At 41.4% G+C, this 22245-nt stretch overlaps 2 protein-coding genes across 4 annotated transcripts in view; both read right to left on the reverse strand.

Annotated features, from left to right (window-relative positions):
- LOC118360450 (DENN domain-containing protein 2B-like) overlaps positions 1–15183 on the reverse strand; it is an 83842-nt gene extending 68659 nt beyond the window's left edge. The window contains exon 1 of one of the 3 annotated variants that reach the window (XM_052484145.1): positions 14634–15183. The gene's annotated coding sequence lies outside the window, so the exon portion shown is untranslated. Of the gene's footprint in view, positions 1–8667; positions 8826–14633 lie in introns of those variants that run through there. The other 2 variants (XM_052484144.1, XM_052484147.1) reach the window with 2 other exon arrangements.
- Positions 15184–15333: 150 nt separating this feature from the next.
- Positions 15334–21369, reverse strand: LOC118360439 (transmembrane protein 9B-like). Its single transcript, XM_035739696.2, has 5 exons — positions 21124–21369; positions 20660–20751; positions 20182–20290; positions 16973–17104; positions 15334–16716 (listed from the first exon to the last, which is right to left on the reverse strand). Exons 1-5 carry the CDS (start codon positions 21199–21201, stop codon positions 16561–16563), a joined length of 567 nt encoding a protein of 188 aa, XP_035595589.1. The 5' UTR covers positions 21202–21369; the 3' UTR covers positions 15334–16560.
- Positions 21370–22245: the final 876 nt, after the last annotated feature.

The following is a 22245-nucleotide window of genomic DNA, read 5'->3' on the forward strand; positions in this document are numbered from 1 at the left end:
GTGTTCAGTGTAATTAAAAGATCATGAACACGTACCACGCTGCACCTTGGTCCTCTCCTTCTTCCACCTACGACAGCCGTTACAGTAGGTGGTTTGAGTGTGTCAAGAACTGCAACGCTGCTGGGTTTTTAACGCTCAACTGTTTCAGGTGTGTATCAAGAATGGTCCACCACCCAAAGGACATCCAGCCAACTTGACACAACAGTGAGAAGATTTGGAGTCAAAACAAGCCAGCATCCCTGTGGAACACTTTCAACACCTTGTAGAGTCCATGCCCCGGTGAATTGAGGTAGTTCTTAGGACATAAAGAGGTGCAAGTCAATATTAGGAAGGTTTTCCTAATGTTTTGTACACTCAGTGTATATGGACCACTTTGTAATGACAAGGAAATGGCAGTGATTGTAAAATAAACAGGCTACTTGTGCAATGCAAGAACAGTAGGCAGGTGTCAGCGTGTAATTATAAAGAAGCCAAGTTGAGAGCAACAAGTGAATTGGTGATTCATAGGAAATTAAATTCACAAAATTTGCATTTTTTAAAATTACCTTTATTTAGCTAGGCAAGTCAGTTAAGAACAAATTCTTATTTACAATAACGGCCTAGGAACAGTGGGCTAACTGCCTTATTCAGGGGCAGAACGACATATTTTTACCTTGTCAGCTCGGGGATTCGATCTAGCAACCTTTCGGTTAGTGGCCCAACACTAATCACGAGGCTACCTGCCGCCCAAATGCCTACTTAATATTTTGTTACTTCAGTTTTGAGTGTTGTGTCTCAACTTTCACTGTAGCAATGTCTCTGCATCTTTCTCATACTCTATGTGCAATCAGCCAATATTTACCATGTGGCAGGTGCTATCTAGAACCAAAAACATTTTTTCGGCTGTCCCCAAAAGAGAACCCTTTTAATGACACTTTATGAAGAGAAGAACCCTTTCCACAGAGGTTTCTACACGGAATCCAAAAAAGTTATACCTGGAACCAAAAATAGTTATCCTATGGGGACAGCCAAAGTTACAAAACACTTTTGGAACTCTTTTTTTCTAAAGGTGTAGTGATATAGGTTATATGCACAACCGACTTCACAAGCATTTCGCTACACTCGCATTAACATCTGCTAACCATGTGTATGTGACAAATAAAATTTGATTTGATTTAATTTGAAGTTCAAAACAATGGAGAGATTTGGGTCAGATAAGTCCAAGATGGGGCTTTGGGGAGAAAACAGCAAGGCGTTAACCAGCTGACTTCCTGAGACTGATACCATCTCTTCACATTAAAAAACAAACCATAGGCCTCCCATTTCGATCCCAGGCTGTGTCACAACTGGCCGTTACCGGGAGCCCCATAGCGCGGTGCACAGTTGGCCCAGCGTCCTCCGGGTTAGGGGAGGGTTTGGCCGGGGGGGGGGCTTTACTTGGCTCATTGCGCTCTAGCGACTCCTTGTGGTGGGCCAGACACCTGCAGGCTGACTTCATTCGTCAGCTAAACGGTGCTTCTGGATTAAGTGGGCGGGTGTTAAGGAGTGCGGTTTGGCGGGTCATGTTTCAGAGGACGCATGACTCGACCTTCGCCTCTCCCGAGCCTGTTGGGGAGTTGCAGTGATGAGACAAGATTGTAATTGGATATCACAAAATTGGGGAGAAAAATTGGATGAAAGTTTCTCTCCTCAGATGTCAAAGCAGCAGCAAACTGTCAAACCATGTTCAGTAAAAGGTGGTCATGGTTCGTGTCTAGGGCTAGAGTACGGTAATGTCTTAAATGGCACCCTATTCCATATATAGTGCACTACTTGTGAAAAGAGGGTCCTGTGAAAACATTTTCTATGATCTCTTATTAATTACTTTAGGCCCAACCTTTGGAACTTTGTCTTTCCTTGTTATTATCACAATGTTATGATCACTACAGAAAATGGAATCTGATATGCTTTGGAGCAAAGCTCTGCAGCGTTAGTAAAGATATGATCAATACAAGTGGATGTCACAGATCCAACACTTTTGGTATGCACTCTAGCTGGTTGAATGATAACCTGGTTCATATTACAGGTATTAGTCACAGTTAGAAGCTTCCTATTGAGAGGATTGCTAGATGCTAACCAGTCAATGTTCAGGTCACCCAAAAAATAGACCTCTCTGTTAACATCACACACATAATCAAGCATTGCACACATATTAAAATACTGACTGCTGGCACTTGATATATGAGATTTAAGAACACTGCATACTAAACTTATATTTTCAGTAATTTATAAATGTCAAGGGAGAGATGCTCAGATGAGACCAGTGGTGTAGTGGAGGGTAAACACAAGTAAACACACTTTATTTTTGCTTGACAGTTTACCCACCTTTTGCAGATAAATGCATTGAAAGTAGACGTTACTTTTTTCACAGACGTCAGCTTTGTTTGACCCACAAGGGTTAACTACCTATGCAGGAATGCACCGCCCTGTCAGATATTGACATGTAATTTGAGTATTGACTTAACATTCAGCGAACGTTATGAACAAGACACAGCCTAGAATTATGACAAAAAGGAGCTAACAACTGTCCTTTCAACAGGCTGTCTGTCCTCCCACCTCTGCATTCTAGTCGAGCCATGCTGCATTCACATGGTCTAAATCCCAAATAGCACCCTATTCCCTACATAGTGCACTACTTTTGACCAGAGCCTTATGGGTCCTGGTCTAAAGTAGTTCACTATAGGAAATAGGGTGCCATATGGGGAATGACTTACACCCACACTGCCCCCCACACAGGGGTCCAAAGACAACCAGAAGTGAACTGCAGGTTAACCCTGACCCTGCATGACTGAGGCTCATACATAATACATACAGTATTCTGTTGAACTACAGGACACAAGGTGGGAAAACAGATGGATGGATGGAAAACACTCCACATCAAAGGAGATGAGTTCCTCCTCTTACCTACATTTGGGATGCGCACTGGATAAGCACTGACTGAGCAACTGGTTGAGCAAGTAATGTTGTTCCACAGTAGTTACACGGAATACAAAGAACTATCCTGTGATGTGATCTCTCTGAATCATGAGTAAAAACAAAATGGCCTATCAACAACAATGTTCAAGGTATATGTTTATTCTCGTCAGGTTCCACAGAGCCAGTTACAGTTAGGATTTTTTTTGCCTTCTGTCTGGGGATCTAAGACATTTACTCTTTCCCGATCTGTCTTACAGTACCTGCCATCCAAACCATGAACTCAAAACTGTCCTGTTGTGTCTTACCATATTCTACAGCAAAAGGCACATCCATTATGGGGGGAAATCATGAGGCTAGATAATATCAGTTACTACATGTCCAGTTACCATGTCCTTACTATACCATTAGATCACAAACTATGCTTGCTTGTTGAGGAGGCAAGTCTGTGTGTGTTCCTGAGACAGTCCGGGGTGGAACGGAAAAACTCTTTGTTGTCAACATGTCCTTGAGTGGGCAAACTCATGGTTAAAAAGTAAGCCCTTTATCGGGTGACAGAAACACACAAATACTATGCAAACCTACTCCCGCTAGTTTGTGTGTATGTGGGTGTGCGTGTGCGTGTGTGTGACGTGCGTGTGACGTGCATGGGCTGTGGAATGTTTCATCTCATAGTGAAGCCATTAGGTCCATGGCCTTGTCAGCCTTGACAGGTCAACAGGCCCACAGGCCAGCCCATCACATAGAGGAATGTGCTAATATTTGTCCTGTCCATCAGGCCTGGTATTCAACACATTAGACTATGTTTTAAAAGGTGGATGAACAGGAGAGGGGCGGGAGCTCAGAGCACCTTGCTTCAATGATAAGAGCTTATTTATCATCCAACAAAGATTCTCAGACACTCAACTATGCATCTTTGCTCATCAACACCTGGCAGTTACATACCGAATATGAGATGTCAATGTGATTTGGTGAACACAGAACTTTCATAGTCTGAGTTGTGATGATAATAGTAAGTTGTTATTTAGTGTTTGTCATCACAATGGATGAACTTAAATGAACCTCCTGAGGAGTAGCCTTGGCTTGATGTAATTTCCATCCAGCACCACCACATCTCTGGTGGAAATCAAGTAATAACAACAGACACAATGGCTTCCAGAAATAGAAGCATTGTTCTAATTTTGTTCTCCAGTCTGCTACTACACCTCTGTCTCGGCCTCTCTGGCAGACATGTCCTCCCGACCATTTCTGCTCATCAGCATACTCCAAGGTTTTCAAACTACTGTTGAGCTGAGCTCACTTACAGCCATGAGCCAGCCAGGGAAAGCAGAGTAAAACCTCTGAAAACTCTTTCCAGACGTCACAACTCACCAGAAGACATGAGGAGTATATGGGCCCATGTATCCACAGGCATTCTTTATCGTCTTCAAAATACCATTTAAATTTTCTTCCGTGTGTTCTCAGCGAGGAAAGAGGTTTTGGGACTGCTGTTGGAAATCCGACATCAGACGTGAGTCTGGAGGTTGAATTACTGGGTAAATATGGTAGAGGGGAAGGAGGAGCTACTCCAGCCATTCAGTCCCTAGCATAACATCATATGGTCCTCATAAACCTTTTACATGGAGGAGACGCATTGGAACTGTTCCTGTGGTGTATGTACATACAGCCTGTCGTCATGAACCAAGCATGTGTTTAGGTTGAGGAGAACGACTATGAATAACGTCTCCGTTAACATGAAAGCATTATAAAAGGCCTTCCACCTGGACCTCCGTTCCTAATTAATAGTCCATACAAATGTCCTCTCTGCCTCGCTCTAACACATAGGCCGCAAGAGGCTGGCTTTTGTCTCCTTTTGACTTTCAGTGCCAGATTTTCTAAAGAATGGTCCAGTGGACATCTTTTCGTAGAGTGGGCGGCTGTTTGCTGAGCACTGTCGGGCCCCTTAAATATCCATCCCACAGAGCTCCATTCGCCTCTTTATGGGCAGGGGTACCCCAGGTTGACACTGTTCATGGCAGCTGCACACTCCCTACACAATAACCACAAGTCCCTGCCACCGTAGCTCTCTGACTCAATGTGCCAGATGGAACCAATTCTTTCAGTCTTTTTCATTCCTATTTTCTCTCCATCTTTCAGCTGTTTACAGTTCCCTTTTATCTTCAAGGCAATACTAATGGCAGATATGCCCTTTTTGGAAAGCTGGGGAAAAGTGTTCTGGGCAACCTGGAAATGAGCATGCACAGCTGTCGGAGCTGGCATGTGGAAAACAGGCTTATGTTCATTTGAGCTGCTGCAGGGAGCTGAGATGTAGTATATATGTCACTGGGCTGACTTCTGACACACAGGCTTTAACTTCCACTGAAAGAAGGAAAGGAGGACAAAACATTTTGTGTGCCTCCACTGTTCTCCCTTACTCTGATATGGAAGAGGGTTAATTTATGGATCATGAATCTGAGGGATGAGAGGGGATCTGACTGAACCCTTATGACTGCCTACACTCCGTGGCCAGGCTATTAAGTACACCACCCCATTCTCAAAAATAGTTCACTCCTACTAACAGTGAGTCATGTGGCCATGGCTTGCTATATAAAGCAGGCAGACAGGCATCGAGGCATTCGGTTACTGGTCAATTGAGCGTTAGAATGGGCAAAACAAATGACCTAAGAAACTTTGTGCATGGTATGATTGTCGGTGCCAGGTGCGTCGGCTCCAGTATCTCAGAAATGGCCAGCCTCCTGAGCTTTTCACACACAACAGTGTCTAGGGTTTACCGAAAATTGTGAGACAAACCAAAAACATCCAGTCAGCGGCAATCCTGTGGGCGATAACAACTTGCTGATAAGAGGTCGAATGGGAATGGCAAGAATCGTGCACGCTAACAGGCACGCTACAAACAGGCAAATAACGGCGCAGTACAACAGTGGGGTGCAGAACGGCATCTCGGAATGAACAACTCATTAGTCCTTGTCACGGATGGACTATTGCAGCAGACGACCACATCGGGTTCCACTCCTATCAGCTAAAAACAAGAAGAAGCGGCTCCAGTGGGCACGTGATCACCAACACTGGACAATTAATGAGTGGAAAAACATTGCCATGTCCGATGAATCCCGATTCCTCTTCTGTCATGCTGATGGCAGAGTCAGGATTTGGCATAAGCAGCATGAGTCCATTGCCCCATCCTGCCTGGTGTCAACAGTACAGGCTGTTGGCGGTGATGTAAGGGTATGGGGAATGTTTTCCTGGCACACGTTAGGTCCCTTGATACCAATTGAGCAACGTTTCCATGCCCTGAAGAATTCAGGCTGTTCTGGGGGCAAAGGGGGTCCGACCCAGTACTAGATACCTAATAAACTTGCCACTGAGTGTATATCTTACGTAAAAGATAGGATAGATGGATAGCAGAAATGTTTAAGACAAGCTATCAAAGGAGAAGCAGAGAAAATACATCAGCATATCATTCATTTTAAGGCACCGTTGCATGATCAAAACATGAATATATAATGTATGGTAAAGCAAATGGTATGTAATCCAGGGTGAGATAGTGGCAACACGTCAAGGTGCACTTTACTTCAGGTCACAGGCAGTTTACCTTACCAATAGCTTTTACATGGCAAGTGAGCCTGAAATAATGCAATGCCCAAACCATTTTGAATATGCCTTGGACAGGTTTAAGAATGTCTATGAAAGGTTGTGCAAACACTCCATATTTGTAATGCCAAACTCCAAAGAGAGAATGGGATTGGTGATATTTGAAAGGGACAGCATTCCCCATCTGCTTAAACAGAGGGAGTAGATTGCACTACACCCAAAAGTAAATCAAAGGTCTCCGTCATTCAAAACAAAAACAAGAATTAACAGGAAGTGACAGCCTACTGTACAGGATCTTAGTTACAAAGGCTGGGTGGTGAGCAGAAAGGATAACACAGAATACCTGTGAATCAGTGTCAATACTAGGCTTTTTTTTATAGTACTACTGATATTAATTACTGCACTGTTGGGAAAGAGCTTGCAAGAAAAGGCTTTTCACTGTACTTGTGCACGTGACAATAAAAACGTTCAACTTGAGTCACTCCATAATGTGTATTGTGCGACAATTTATGCCAAGTTACGAGCTAAGCTTAGCTACATGATTACCTAGGATCCAAACACTGGTTGAACTACCACGCTTCCATTCCAAAACCATAGATGGCCCTATGTCTTGCCATCTTTATTCTTGCTATGGGCCTAAAAGGCAAATGGCTGAGATGAAATGGAGTAGAAAAGGGAGGACCGGGAGGAAGATGCGGCACATTGAAGGCACTGCATTAAATTGATGCACCATTAACCTTTAACAAGGGAAAGAAAAAATAACTGACATACCTTCTGACACTTGTGGGGCAGACTTGTGACTGGATTATCCATTGCTGCTAAACCCAGTCAAATTATGGTTTAACTGTGACATCCAATACAGTCATTCTCTGTGGGCTATATTCCACTCAGATCCTGTTCACAGTCTATCACATGGTTTCCCCATGAATCTTAAACCATTGAGGGAACAACACAGATCTACAACTCATCATCAAGGTTGGCAAACTGACATTGAATTCCAACAGCTTCAACAGGATAGTGATCATAATATGGTTTATAGACTAATAGTATGCCAAGTATGCCATTTAGATGCCAGTTAATAAAATTGTGAAAAGGCACCCTAAAGCTGTGTGGCTCCACTAGACATTGGGTTTCTATTATGGGTGATGTGTGGACACTGGGCATAGCAGCATACATATAGCCTACCAGTCTTACCCAATAACTGGGTGTGTGTATGATATCATACACATTGTCTGATACGTAGAATGTATGCACACATGACTGTAAGTCGCTTTGGATAAAAGCGTCTGCTAAATGGCATATATTATTATTATTATTATTATAATGCCAGCCTAAAAAGCATCTGGTGACCTCCCACCCTCACCCCTGTTATTATGCAAGCCCTGGCCAGAGAACAGAGGGGCCTCCCAATCTAGCTGCTGACAATCCAGTCCAGTGAGAAGGAAAGGTCATTGTTAGATATGCACAATAGACAGTCTGTTCGGGAAAAGTTCAAGAAAAAGAGCTTGCAGCTGCAGCGTCTGCCTCGTCGCAGTGATAGTGATAGCAGGAGGTACCCCTGAATAAAAACTTCATCTAACAGAGAGATGCCCCTCAGAGAGAAAAAATATAATCCACATTAGAGGGCATACTAAACTATGATTATGGCTATTCTCACTCAACCGCGTTTGTAAATCTGAGTCAGATACAATCTCAGAACGTTTGTAGCTAAATTATCCATAGATCTCAAGAACCAAAGGAGGCCCAAGTGAGTTGACAGTCTTTTGAATTGAATAAATTATCTCGTGCTCCACAATGTAAACTTGAGTTGGCAAAATGTATTTAGCCTCAACTCACTCAGTCCAATGAAATTTAATTGTTTTGACATTCACGTTATCAACTTGAAATAGCTCAGAACAAGGATAGAGTTACCCCAAACTGTTATGTTACCAAATACCGTAAAAATAAAAATACATCCATTCGGCGAAATATTTGTTGTAGTCTATACTCTATGTTTGCTAATTGATACAATCGCATATAACTGCTCTTCCCGAACTCTGTCTGTACGGCATTCGGATACTTTTGTATGCAACTAGCTATATTCCCGTTAACCCTTTATAAACTATCCCAAATAATGTAAACATTTCAAATGGCGACCGGCTTTACCTCAGAGTAGCGCCTCATTTCCACAGCCATCCCCCCCCCAAAAAAAAAAAATTGCCAGCAAATATCAATCCCGTTAGATAAATTGTAGCAAAAAAGTAAAACGTTTCGTTTTGCCAGATAGCTGCAGCTTTCCCACTGAACTACGAGTCATGTCTTTCCAACCAAATCCCTCCCTCCTTGAGACCTCTGGAGAGGCGAGGGCTGGACTAGTTTCCATGGAGATGGGTTGTTTGCCCCCCACTTCAATTGATCTGGCCCCTTTCCTCTATCCCACACACAAGCTTGCAGCAGTTCTTTGTCTATTAAACAGTATATTTCATAGGAATGACCGAGAGAGTCAGATAGGCTCTGGATTATCCTCAGGACATCATTATCATGTTGTCTACATTCCATTCGGATCTTTTTGACACTCTCTTCCTAGCCTTCTAACAGCATATAAAGAGAGTGACAGTTGGGAGTGCACAAGACAACGCTAGAATGGTCTCAAATACACACATGCCAGAGGGGTAAGACAGTCTTGGAGTTGTAAACTAAAGTCAACAAGTGACTATTACAACATATCAAGTGGACAGCATGATGAGCCAGTACAGTATATTCCCACGTTTGGAGAGAGAGATTTATTCATCAACAACAGCTACGAGATAACACTATGTTTAGTTCTGGAAAGAATAACTGCTCGACTCAGCGTGGATATTCTCTCAGGGAAACATTTAGAGAAGATTTCTGTGTAATTGTTTGCTTTTGGTGTATCCAACTATTTATAACACAAACTAGCAAAATCACAATATAACAAGAACAATCAATAGGCCTACACACACTGTTCAACTGCAGAATGATACTCAGAGATGCAGAATGAATCCGCTATTCGTCCAGGAGATAGATAAGATGTCAAAACACATCTCAGGAGATAAAGTCAAGGTTGAACCTTTAAAGACCTGTGTCAATTAGTGAAATTGTGTAATTATGAACAGCCTCAAGGGCTTGGTGATGAGGCTATCTCCAGAGGGAAGGGTTTGTCAAGGACATCATTTCAGGTCAAACTGAATGACGAGCACACAGCTAATCATTTGGAAGACAGTTGCCATGATTAGTTCCAACAGTCATACATATCTTCACAATTAGGAGTATAGACTGTTATCAATTAACATAATACTTAACGAAAAACGAGTTAACAAAATACTTATTTTACAAAACTATTAACAAGATCCTTTAAATGTTTTTTTTTTTTTACATTATATGTAATTATACTTGGACATTATACTGGTTGGAGACATATCCCAAAGTAATAATGCAGATATTCAAAAGAGTGAACTCATGTAAACCCTTATGAGGACAGTTACCAGACTCCATGTGCATATTAGCAGATGTGATTCCTTGTTGTTGGACTGCAGTGTGGATCCTGTCGCTCTCTTGTTAGTTTTATATAAGAGGGCTCTAGATAAGCTTAAACCTCATGCTCTGCTCTTCCAACATTAAAAAACACTGCAGTCTAAGTCCAGACTAAACAATACCCAAGGGGGAGGATGCCTGCTAGGAAGATCACCATACCCAAAGTTGTGTCTGTTTTTCACTTTCTTAAAATGTAGGTTCCCTCCAAGCAAAACAGCCTTTTTGAACAATCATTGTTATAATTGTTCAGAGATTTTCGTTCTTTGTCATCAAATAAAAATATGGTCGGTAAACAATATGTGCCCTGCCTTTACGCTACTGATTTCTGTAACATTTTCGATGCACTCAGGAAAAACATGAAAAAACACAAACAAGCCACATGAAAAGTATTGGAAAAAGTATTGGAAACATGCATGAGTTAACACACGAGTCCACTCAACCTTACTCTGGTTAAGGGAACAGCTATTGGGCCACAGCAGAATTTAAAAAGAACTGAGCAGTTCTATCCAAAACAACTGGCACAAAGTCTACAATCAAGAATCAATGTCCCCTTTCACAGGAAAGGATGCAGAAGACTGAAAAGGGTCATTATAAAGCCTGTCTTTCATATCTTTCATATCTACTATAATGTAATGCTTAATCATCACAAACAAATGTCAGTTTACAGCTTACCCATTAATCAATTCCTTCATCAATTCCTCTGAGCATCAGCAGTAGAAACATAGATGGGGGAGAGATCAGATCTAAAGCCATGCCACTGGGCCCAGACATCAGCTCAATGTGAAATCAACAAAAAATGTCACCATGTCATTGGATTTAGGTTAAAAGTTGGGTGAAAAATAGATGAAATTCCCTTACACAGATAACTTTTTTCAAATCCAAATTTTGTTGAAATGATGTGGAAACAACGTTGATTCAAAATGTGGAGTCGATCTACCTGTCATGAATAGAATCCACACCACAGTTCTACCAAGTCTCCACCAATATATTTTACTCAAACTGTGCACTATTTCATACAGCCCCCATTCTACTGACTGAGGAACGGAGGAAGTCGTAAGATGCAGACATCCGTCTCTTGTCCCATAACGTCTCCAGAAAGTCCACAGCTTTGTCAGTATGTCGTTTTTCTCTTAGCTCTAACTATAATGAACAAAAATATAAACGCAACATGCAACAATTTCAACGATTTTACTGAGTTATAGTTCATATAAGGGAATCAGTCAATTGAAATAAAATAAATTCATTAGGCCTTAATCTATGGATTTCACATGACTGGGAATACAGATATGCATCTGGTCACAGATACCTTAAAGAAAATGGGACTCAGGATCTCGTCAAGGTATCTCTGTGCATTCAAATTGCCTTCGATAAAATGCAATTGTGTTCATTGTCCATAGCTTATGCCGGCCCATACCATAACCCCACCGCCACCATGGGGCACTCTGTTCACAACGTTGACATCAGCAAATAGCTCACCCACACGACGCCATACACGTGGTCTGTGGTTGTGAGGCCAGTTGGACGCAATGCCAAATTCTCTTAAACAACGTTGAAGGTGGCTTATGGTAAAGAAATTAACATTCAATTCTTTGGCAACAGCTCTTGTGGACATTCCTGCAGTCAGCATGCCAATTTCACTCTCCCTCAAAACTTGAGACATCTGTAGCATTGTGTTTGGTGACAAAACTGCACATTTTTGAGTGGCATTTTATTGGCCCCAGCACAAGGTGCACTTGTGTAATGATCATGCTGTTTAATCAGCTTCTTGATATGCCACACCTGACAGATGGATGGATTATCTTGGCAAAAGGAGAAAGGCTCACTAACAGGGATTTAACAAATTTGTGAGAGAAATAAGCTTTTTGTGTGTATGGAACATTTCTGGGATCTTTTATTTCAGCTCATGAAACATGGGACCAACACGTTACATGTTGTGTTTATATTTTTGTTCAGTGTAGTTGTCTCTCGGGACATGTCAAAGCCTCATAAAGTATAAAGAGTACTGAGTGGACTCTGACAGCTTTGTGCTTCAGATTAGCAGAGGTACTAGTGCTGTTTCATACTGGGAAAGGCTGGCTCCAGTAGCATGGATGCACAACGAAGAACAACCTCCTGGAATCCATTGTGGTGTCGAGAAGTCTTGTCTTCAGGGTTTCTTCTGTACAATATAAGCAATACATTACGCTACTTCTCTGTGAGTGTAACATTAGAAAATGAAATACAGTACAGACCTAAATAAGCAATACTTAAACATTCATAGAGAAATCACCTCCACAACCATGAGAGACTGTTATTGTTTGTATAGGGCTACTTGCACAAGAGAATACCACCTTTTTCAATGCTCGGTCTCAGTAACTTGTCCACAGTTTTGATGGCATAAATCTGTTTTAAAATCATCTCTCTGAGGTCTACAACTCTCCACCTTTGACCTTCCGCTAAAGCCATTCAGGCAAAGAGGAAAAAAACATATGACCAGGCCAGTGTTTTTTGGACCTGTTACAGGTCCAATGTACCTTGCGTAGGATCCATCGGTCATGTTCAGTGAACTCACAAAAGCCTCAGACATTTGACAGTAAACCTCTCCAGTACGCTGTTGGGCTTTCACCACACCCTTACCACAAAATGTTCCTGTGAGAGCCTCTCCTCCGTCATCTGGAGATTTTAAATAGCCAAGGGCCAGTGGGTCAAGGGAGCTATGGAAATGAGGATGGGCCAGTCGCATATGAAAGCCTCCAAGCAGCCAAACAGCATAGGGTCTGATTGAATCGCAATTCTAAACTGCTTCTGTTTTAACATAAAGATGTTTTTTTTAGGAACAACATATTCAATTTCAAGACAGGTCATGAGGCACCCTTTAAACTCCAGCAGTCGAGTCCTCTCATGTTGATGATGTCTATCCAATACTACTGCCCTAAGGCCTACAGAGACGACAAGACTCACCCTATAAATACTTCCTCTCCCCCTACAGTACCAATTCGCATCCAAATAAGCTTCAGGGCCTGTAGACTTTTCAGTGGTTCATCTAGTATCATAATGTAATCGTATTAGTTCAATGTGCTAATGGTATTATAGCTGTCAGCCTCACATACTGAAAGTAGAGGAATGTCCTGTACATTGTCTTCATTCTTGCTCCAGATGCTTTCTTAAAGGCCCAGTGCAGTCAAAATGTTGTTGAATCTGTGTTTTGTATCATATTGTATAACAGGTGATGAAACAAATACTGCAAAAGTGTGAAAACATTTGATTAGTGTCAGTGTTATTTGGTTGAACACACAATCTACACAGGACCTTCTAATCAGCCTGTTTGCATTTGCATGGGCGAAAGTTTCGGCTTGCCTGGCGGTAAATGGCTAAATTGACAAATAACAGTTCAAAACCTCTCTGCCAATAACTGCCAGTTTTCAGTTTTCCCCTCCCAACTCAGACCACTCCCAGACAGTCCAAGCAAAATTCTAGCTTGATAATTTTTTAGCAAAAACTGATTTTTTTTCCCATTTTAATGAAAATCTATTACAGTAATGGACTTAATTGTTACTCAGAAATGATTTGATATTGATATAAAACGGCTACATTGGGCCTTTAAGAATGACAGGATAAACACATGCATGGAAGTAGTTATTCTCCCTTGTGCCCCTCCCTAACCACAGTATTTACTCAAGAGATGTCTAATAATTCATATTCTAAACATCGGAAATCATCGTACTGTTATAGACAGGAATAAATCATACCAAACAGCCCATCGTCAATTTCAAGCACAGAGAGTAACTGCTCAGCAAGGACCTACCTATACACTCTATTATCTTACATTTCAGTGGCATTGAAAGGATTTTCCAGACAGCAGACATGTTAGTCTGACCATTGTCAGACTAACCTTGGGAAGGTTCTGACTGAAGCTTCTCCTGCAGGGATGCAGCCTCTATGAGCCTTGAAACGATTCATATAGTCTGACACTGAGGCACTGAAGAGAGGATTGAGGAGACAGACCCTCTCCGTCTGTCATTAACCAAAGAGGGACAGATAAGAGCCTGGACCTTAAAACACAGGATGGGTCCTATTAAAGGGAAGTACCTTGGAGTATTATTTTACTTGGACATACATTTACTTTCTTCCAGAAGCCTGCATTCCCCCACGCATTAAGCAACATTTTAAGTAATACTTCAATAAAAGCATACTGCAAAGAAAAAAACTAAATTCACCGAAATTGACTAATATTGAAATGGTAAGAATGGTATAAAAGATTCATATATTATTATTTCAGTTACGATGCCAGATTGGGTACTTAGGGTAGTTCCTATAAAAGGCCTAAGGCGCCCCCTAGTTTCTGTTCACAGTACAGCACTTGCTTTTGAGGTATTGAATAAAACAATTTTGTGGAAACTATTGTTGTTCGTAGGCTATTCTATCAACCCAGCAATTCACTCTCGTAAAAAAATCTCAACCTTTTTGTGGCAATTATTTATGATTTTCTGCATTATTGTCCACGCAAGTTTCATTAAACAGAAAATGCAATATATTAAGTTAAAACTACAATAAATGGGTTTACTTTATGAAGAAATTAAAAGGAAAATGTTCCTTACCTTATCCTTTATGAACTTATTGTAGTGTTTTTCAACAATCCATTCTTTGACAACGCAAATGTAGCTCTCTTGCAGAGTATCCTTAAATCTGAATTTTCTGTGCGGAGCATAGCCTACTTTTTTTCTGGTTAACGGACTGCAAAAGCATACAAAAAAATAAAAGGGGAGAACAGGAAACGATGACGGCAGCTTTGCAAAAGTCCTTGAAAAATGAATAAATTATCACTATTGTCTTGTATATCAACATATTGTCATTTGAGATCATTTTTTTTGCAAACTTATCCTGTAATTTTACTTCGTGTTCTATTGTTCAATGGTGAATTTGCGAAATAGACCGATTACTTTCGTTCAGATTAAGTTTCCTCTCGGTTATATTATGAATGATGGATTTTTAATGCATTAATACAATTTAAATTGGTTATTGAAATGTCTCATCCGTTGTTGCATTGCTGTTTATCGCCCTATGCATAGCAAAGCCCTGTACTAAAATGATCATATTGATATAACTCCGATGGTATAGTATACCTGCCATTTTGTGCGCATGTTTGGAGCGCCTATCAATGTTGGCATTAGTGCGATATGTTTTTGTGCGCTTATCAATGCGATCATCAATTTAGGCTTATGTATTTTACACTTTGTTGAAGTACGACTCCTGGAGGATGGTCCAGGAATTTGACATTGTCTGCAGTAAACAAAATCATTATAAATATTACAGAAATGTATTTCAAATGTGAAGTTATCACAGATCAGATTTAACACTTTCGTTAGGTCACCTAACAGTAGCATTCTCTACCCACTTTATCATCACCCTGCTATCCCAAATGATCATTATTGTTTAACATCAGTGTAAGACTGACAGTGGTATCAATACTGTCTAACAGATATTTAAGTTATTTAAAGTTTGAATAAAGGAGGATCTCATTAATGTGAGTCATGTCAAAATAATCTAAATGGAGAGGAGTAGAAGCTGAAAACAAAACAAGCAAGGTGCAGATGGTGTACATCTACTCTAGCCAGTGACAGCTGTGGGCTCTGACTACAGTAACACACATATATATTCAAAGGAGAGGATTAATGTTTACATTAAATGTTCCATCAGATGATAGGTTAAAAGTCAAAATGTCTCCCAAATGCTACATTATACTTAGACTTACAAGAACATGATACAGGAATGTTAACACCACAGTCAGCACACAATGAAATACATACATCTGTACATCAACTGTTGTTTAGGGTAAAAGGTTGTAAATAAGTTTATACATCATTCTTAAAAAACATGCTTTTTAACACATTTTTACTGTTTCTAACTCATTCCAATCTTCTATAGTTTAGGTAGCAGTTGTTACACATATTGTAGACGTTTTCATTAGCTTGAATGATTCATTTTGGCATGATATTTTTTGTTTTATTTACTCTACCCTCAAATGTATCACCTCATTTCATTGGTGGCATGGCAAGCATTTACTGTTATCAGAAGCTGCCAACATTACTGTAAAAGAGTGCATACGGTCACACATCGTTTCTACTTTATCAGAAGCCAAAGATTATCATCAGCTTGTGCAAAATGGCACGCATTATCCATTTTTGGGGAGGCTACAAACTAACATTTAACTTTCTATTAGTATTATTAAATCAGAAAGTATACAAAGTCATACAGACACTGGCATTATCTTAAGTAAAAGGTCTCAAATGCAACACCCCACTTCAACCTACTGATGTAGAGACCCTTTACGATCACCTCCTGAATACATAGAGCTATATGATCACATTTCATGAAATACAGGTCCAGTTGAGGAACAAAACACCAATAAGGATGAAGTTCCGAAGTCGGGGAAAGAATCAGACAAAAAAAAAAAAAAAAAAAGGACCACCCAGTCACAGTAATATTTTTTGCTTCACCCAGGGTTTTTGTTTCTTGGGGATGGGTTTAGCTGAGCACCACATGGCGGTCAAACACAGACTTCCTCTGTTCCTGGACCTGCCTCCTCCAGCGCTGCTGAGCGTGTTCCACTTTGTTCAGCATGTTGGGACGAGAGGTCGAACGAGACAATACGTTGTGGGCGTTGGCGAAAGGCTGCTGGTCCTGAACCCAAGAGACAGACGTTACAGTGAAATTGTGACAAGCTAGAGTTGACCTTTTTCAGAAACATTTCCAAACACAATTCTCTATGAGATATTCATCAAATCAATTTATAGCATGAGACAAATCTGAAAACATCACCACATACAAGTCACACAATACGAGATCCACAATCAAACAACAAAAATGTCATGGCTACAACAACTGCTTTGACTTAAAGGCCACCACTATAGTTGGGATGGGCAACATGCACACATACCCCAACATCATCATCATTCTGAAGCTGTGAGTGTCCAAAGAGCCTCCTCTTCAGCATGGGCTCCAGCAGGGTCAGGTACACCATGTAGAGGAACAGCAGGCCCAGGATGGACAGGTAGATTATGATAGTCACCTGGAACACCGTGGACACAAATCAAATCAAAATGTTATTTGTCACGTGTGCCAAATACAACAGGTAGACCTTACCATGAAATGCTTACTTACAATCCCTTATCCAATATGCAGTTTAAGAAACAGTTAATAAAATATTTACTAAATAAAATCAATCAAAAAGTAACATGTACATAACAATAACAAGGCTTTATACAGGGGGTACCGGTAACGACTCAATGTGCAGGTTAGTCGAGGTCATTTGTAAAGTGGCTATGCATAGACAATAAACAGTGAGTAGCAGCAGTGTAAAAACAAAGGGTTGGGTCAATGTAAATAGTCCAGGTGGCCATTTGATTAGTTGTTCAGCAGTCAAACTCATTAACTCATTAGGCCATGGCTGCCTGCAAACGCTCCCTAAAACACTTCTGCGAGCAGGCCTTTCTAATCTGGAAGGATATTGACCTCATCCCGTCAGTCGAGGATGCCTGGTCGTTCTTTAAAAGTAATTTCCTCACCATCTTAAATAAGCATGCCCCTTTCAAAAAATGTAGAACAAAGAACCTTCACTCCAGACCTGACTGCCCTCAAACAGCACAAAAACATCCTGTGGCGGACTGCAATAGCATCGAATAGTCCCCGCAATATGCAACTGTTCGGGGAAGTCAGGAACCAATACACACAGTCAGTCAAGAAAGCAAAGGCTAGCTTTTTCAAACAGAAACTCCAAAAGGTTTTGGGACACTGTAAAGTCCATGGAGAACAAGAGCACCTCCTCCCAGCTGCCAACTGCACTGAGGCTTGGTCGACACGGACACCACCGATAAATCCATGAAAATCACAAATTTCAATAAGCATTTCTCTACGGCTGGCCATGCTTTCCTCCTGGCTACCCCTACCCCAGCCAACAGCTCCGCAGCTACTTGCCCAAGCCTCCCCAGCTCGCAGATGTTCTGAAAGAGCTGAAAACCTGGACCCGTACAAATCAGCTGGGCTAGACAATCTGGACCCTCTCTTTCTACAATTATCCACCGCCATTGTTGCAACCCCTATTACCAGTCTGTCCAACCTCATCCGAGATCCCTAAAGATTGGAAAGCTGCCGTGGTCATCTCCCTCTTCAAAGGGAGTGACACTCTAGACCCAAACTGTTACAGACCTATATCCATCCTGCCCTGCCTTTCTAAAGTCTTTGAAAGCCAAGTTAATAAACAGATCACTGACTATTTCGAATCCCACCGTACCTTCTCCGCTGTGCAATCCGGTTTCCGAGCTGGTCACCGGTGCACCTCAGCCACGCTCAAGGTACTAGATGATATCATAACCGCCATCGATAAAAGACAGTACTGTGCAGCAGTCTTCATCGACCTGGCCAAGGCTTTCGACTGTCAATCACCATATTCTTATTGGCAGACTCAACAGCCTTGGTTTCTCAAATGGCTGCCTGGCCTGGTTCACCAACTACTTCGCAGATCAAGTTCAGTGTGTAAAATCGGAGGGCCTGTTGTCCGGACCTCTGACAGTCTATGGGGGTAACACAGGGTTCAATTCTCGGGCCGACTCTTTTCTCTGTATATATCAACGATGTCGCTCTACCATGCGGGTGATTCCCTGATCCACCTCTACGCAGACAACACCATTCTGTATACATCTGGCCCTTTGGACACTGTGTTAACTAACCTCCAAACGAGCTTCAATGCCATACAACACTCCTTCCGTGGCCTCCAACTGCTCTTAAATGCTAGCAAAACCAGATGCATGCTTTTCAACCGTTCGCTGCCCGCACCCGCCCGCCCGACTAGCATCACTACTCTGGACAAATACCTAGGTTTCTGGCTAGACTGTAAACTCTCCTTCCAGACTCATATCAAACATCTCCAATTCAAAATCAAATCTTGAATCGGCTTTCTATTTCTCAACAAAGCCTCCTTCACTCACGCCGCCAAACTTACCCTAATAAAGCTGACTATCCTACCGATCCGCGACGATGTCATCTACAAAATAGCTTCCAATACTCTACTCAGCAAATTGGATGCAGTCTATCACAGTGCCATCTGTTTTGTTACCAAAATGCCTTATACCACCCACCACTGCGACATGTATGCTCTAGTCGGCTGGCCCTCACTACATATTCGTCGCCAGACCCACTGGCTCCAGGTCATCTACAAGTCTATGCTAGGTATAAAGCTCCGCCTTATCTCAGCTCACTGGTCACGATAATAACACCCACCCATAGCACGCGCTCCAGCAGGTATATTTCACTGGTCATCCCCAAAGCCAACACCTCATTTGGCCGCCTTTCCTTCCAGTTCTCTGCTGCAAGTGACTGGAACGAATTGCAAAAATTGCTGAAGCTGGAGACTTACATTTCCCTCACTAACTTTAAACATCAGCTATCTGAGCAGCTAACCGATCGCTGCAGCTGTACATAGTCCATCTGTAAATAGCCCACCCAATCTACCGACCTCATCCCCATATTGTTTTTATTTACTTTGCTGCTCTTTTGCACACCAGTATCACTACTTACACACCATCATCTGCTCATCTATCACTCTGGTGTTCATCTGCTAAATTGTCATTACTTTGCTACTATGGCCTATTTATTGCCATACCTCCTCATGCCATTTGCACACACCGTATATAGACTTTATTTTGTTTCCTATTGTGTTGACTGTACACTTGTTTATTCCATGTAACTCTGTGTTGTTGTTTCTGTCGCACTGCTTTGCTTTATCTTGGCCAGGTCGCAGTTGTAAATGAGAACTTGTTCTCAACTAGCTTACCTGGTTAAATAAAGGTGGGGAAAAATTGGACTCCATTTGATTGGATAGTAGCAGAGCACATGCGCCGATGCTATCCCACTTGGGTAACACCGTTGTGTGATATCCCATCGCCGAAATCGTAAAGTCCCCTGTGTTTCAGGAACACCGAATAAAATTATATTTTAACCTACTTTGCCTGTTGTCCTTCTGCTGTTGGGAATTTAAGCAAAAATGTTCACATGAAAGTATGAAAGAATCATCTCCTCTCTGCTTTCCCACATGGCAGGATAGCAACAGCACATGTGCGGCTAGCTGGTTGGTCAATTTCCCAGACTTACCTTGATAGTTCCAGAACTCCTCTCCTCATATTTGCATTCACAACGCAGACAGTACGCCTCCACATCCTTTCCATCAACTGGCATTGGCTCCACAACATGAAGGCAGTTACTGAAAACAAATATACAATTAAATCGGAATCTCTTCGAAAGCACAGTGAGGTTGAAATCTGTAACAGTTCTCCAAATATGATTTGAGATCATTCATATGACCGTGTAAAATTACAGTTAGCCTAATCCATCAGACAACCCTTATACTCACCACACCCAGACAGTGGTCACGTTCCACTGTATGCATCAACCAAATGGTTGCATGCCACATCATGGACTGTCATCGAATGACATATTGTTATAACATATGGTATGGTTAGCTGATAGGTAAAACACCTATCCAGGTGTTGTACAATCTGGCAACATCTAAGCAGTGGAATGCAACCAGTATGTAATCATCTGTAAATTACATCATGACAACACAACATACCAATCCTTTAGAGATACATTTTGTTTGTAGATCTGTCCTTCAATGTCTCTGTACGGTGGGCAGGTACATTTACACCGGATATCCTCTGAATTCTATGGGAAAAGTTGGGGAAACGGTCAGGATGTGATATCAGAGAACATTTTATGCCATAAAATGGTGACATAACTAGCTGCCTGTCTTCTAAAATAATCTTACACAGCCAGTGGAATAATCACATTTTCTGTAACTTTACAGAGCAGGTTACCAGCTTGCTAATAACCTAACTTTGTCATTCCTTGTGACGACAATCAATGGCTTTACTAGCCTAATCCATATTTGGCTAGCTAGCTACAGTAACTAGACAGCTGACTCAACAACAAGCATTAAACTATGTCAACAACTATATTAAACTATTAAACTATGTAAATATAAATAGTTTTGATTTTTTTTAAGCAGAGAACAGTCATGTGAACAACAGAGCCTACTTTAGCATCCGTCGTCTGTGTTGACATCAATAACAAACCAACAAGAGCGAGCAGCTTGAAGGCAACTCGTGACATCATATTTATATGTTGAAGTCTCAGAGTACAAGCTACTAAGAAACTATAGAAACGATATCTTGAAATCAGATACACGTTTTTTTTAACTGACAACGATCATTCAGCTAGCATCAAACATTTCTTTCGACTGATCAGCTGACAACCGCCTGACATCTCTTCCTGTGCGCGTAAATAGCATTCCCCGGGTAAACAGCTGTCGGAACAAAAATATATATCAATGATGGCCTTTCTGTGAGGGGCCTTGCAAACCCCCCTTAGATTATCTCATAGTGTATAAAATCTCCTAAACCTGTGTTGACAGCCAGACCTTATTTTTTTGGCGTTTATCAAACAACCATACGACGAACCATGGCGGAGTTAGTGCCGACAAAAAGACGTCATTACTATTTATCTTTATAATGTTGAAATGTAAAAGGTTAAGGCACAGATAGAACAATGAGACATATATTTCACCGGATGTATACATGTGATGAGATAGATTTTGGCCGACAATCTGCACATTTTCTCATCGATTAAACATGTTATCTCAATACAGTTTTATGTTCCAAAACTTAAAATATGTTATGCAGACTTTAGCCATTGCCATTGTTGTAAGAACCCGTATCGTTTAGGACTGCAAAGGTGAATTGAGTTATTGCGCACTTGCGTTCCCTAACGGAAATATGCAGAGGTCAATATGATCTCCCTAACTCGTGCTTGGCTATGGACAACTCCTTGCTTGTTCCCCCCGCTATTACTTATTTGTTCCAATTGGAAACGACAGGCTGTGGTTTTGGTTAAATTATACAAATCTTTGGTTAGGGTAGCCTCATCGCGAACCAGGCTTCCGGCAACGCGAGACTAGGTTAAGTGTAGGGGTAGGGACGTCCCAAGGACGCCGAATAGCACTAACCCTTCTGTTTTCTTACAGTGTCTCTAATTTCCCAATGTCTTTGATACAGCGCTGAAAATATAATCATAAATATAATGAATTTTTAGGAATTACAATAGGTGACAGCGTGGCAGGCAATATATTTGTTTAATTCAAGAGCAAAAACAATTAGAACT

Source organism: Oncorhynchus keta, chromosome 2 (assembly GCF_023373465.1).
Source record: "Oncorhynchus keta strain PuntledgeMale-10-30-2019 chromosome 2, Oket_V2, whole genome shotgun sequence".
Lineage (NCBI taxonomy): Eukaryota > Metazoa > Chordata > Actinopteri > Salmoniformes > Salmonidae > Oncorhynchus > Oncorhynchus keta.

Coding starts and splice junctions, on each gene's coding strand:
- LOC118360439 (XM_035739696.2), bottom strand. CDS start 21,201: ATGATGTCACGAGTTGCCTTCAAGCTGCTCGCTCTTGTTGGTTTGTTA. Junction 20,752..21,123: donor CACAGACGACGGATGCTAAA/GTAGGCTCTGTT, acceptor CTTTTCCCATAG/AATTCAGAGGATATCCGGTG. Junction 20,291..20,659: donor AATGTATCTCTAAAGGATTG/GTATGTTGTGTT, acceptor ATTTGTTTTCAG/TAACTGCCTTCATGTTGTGG.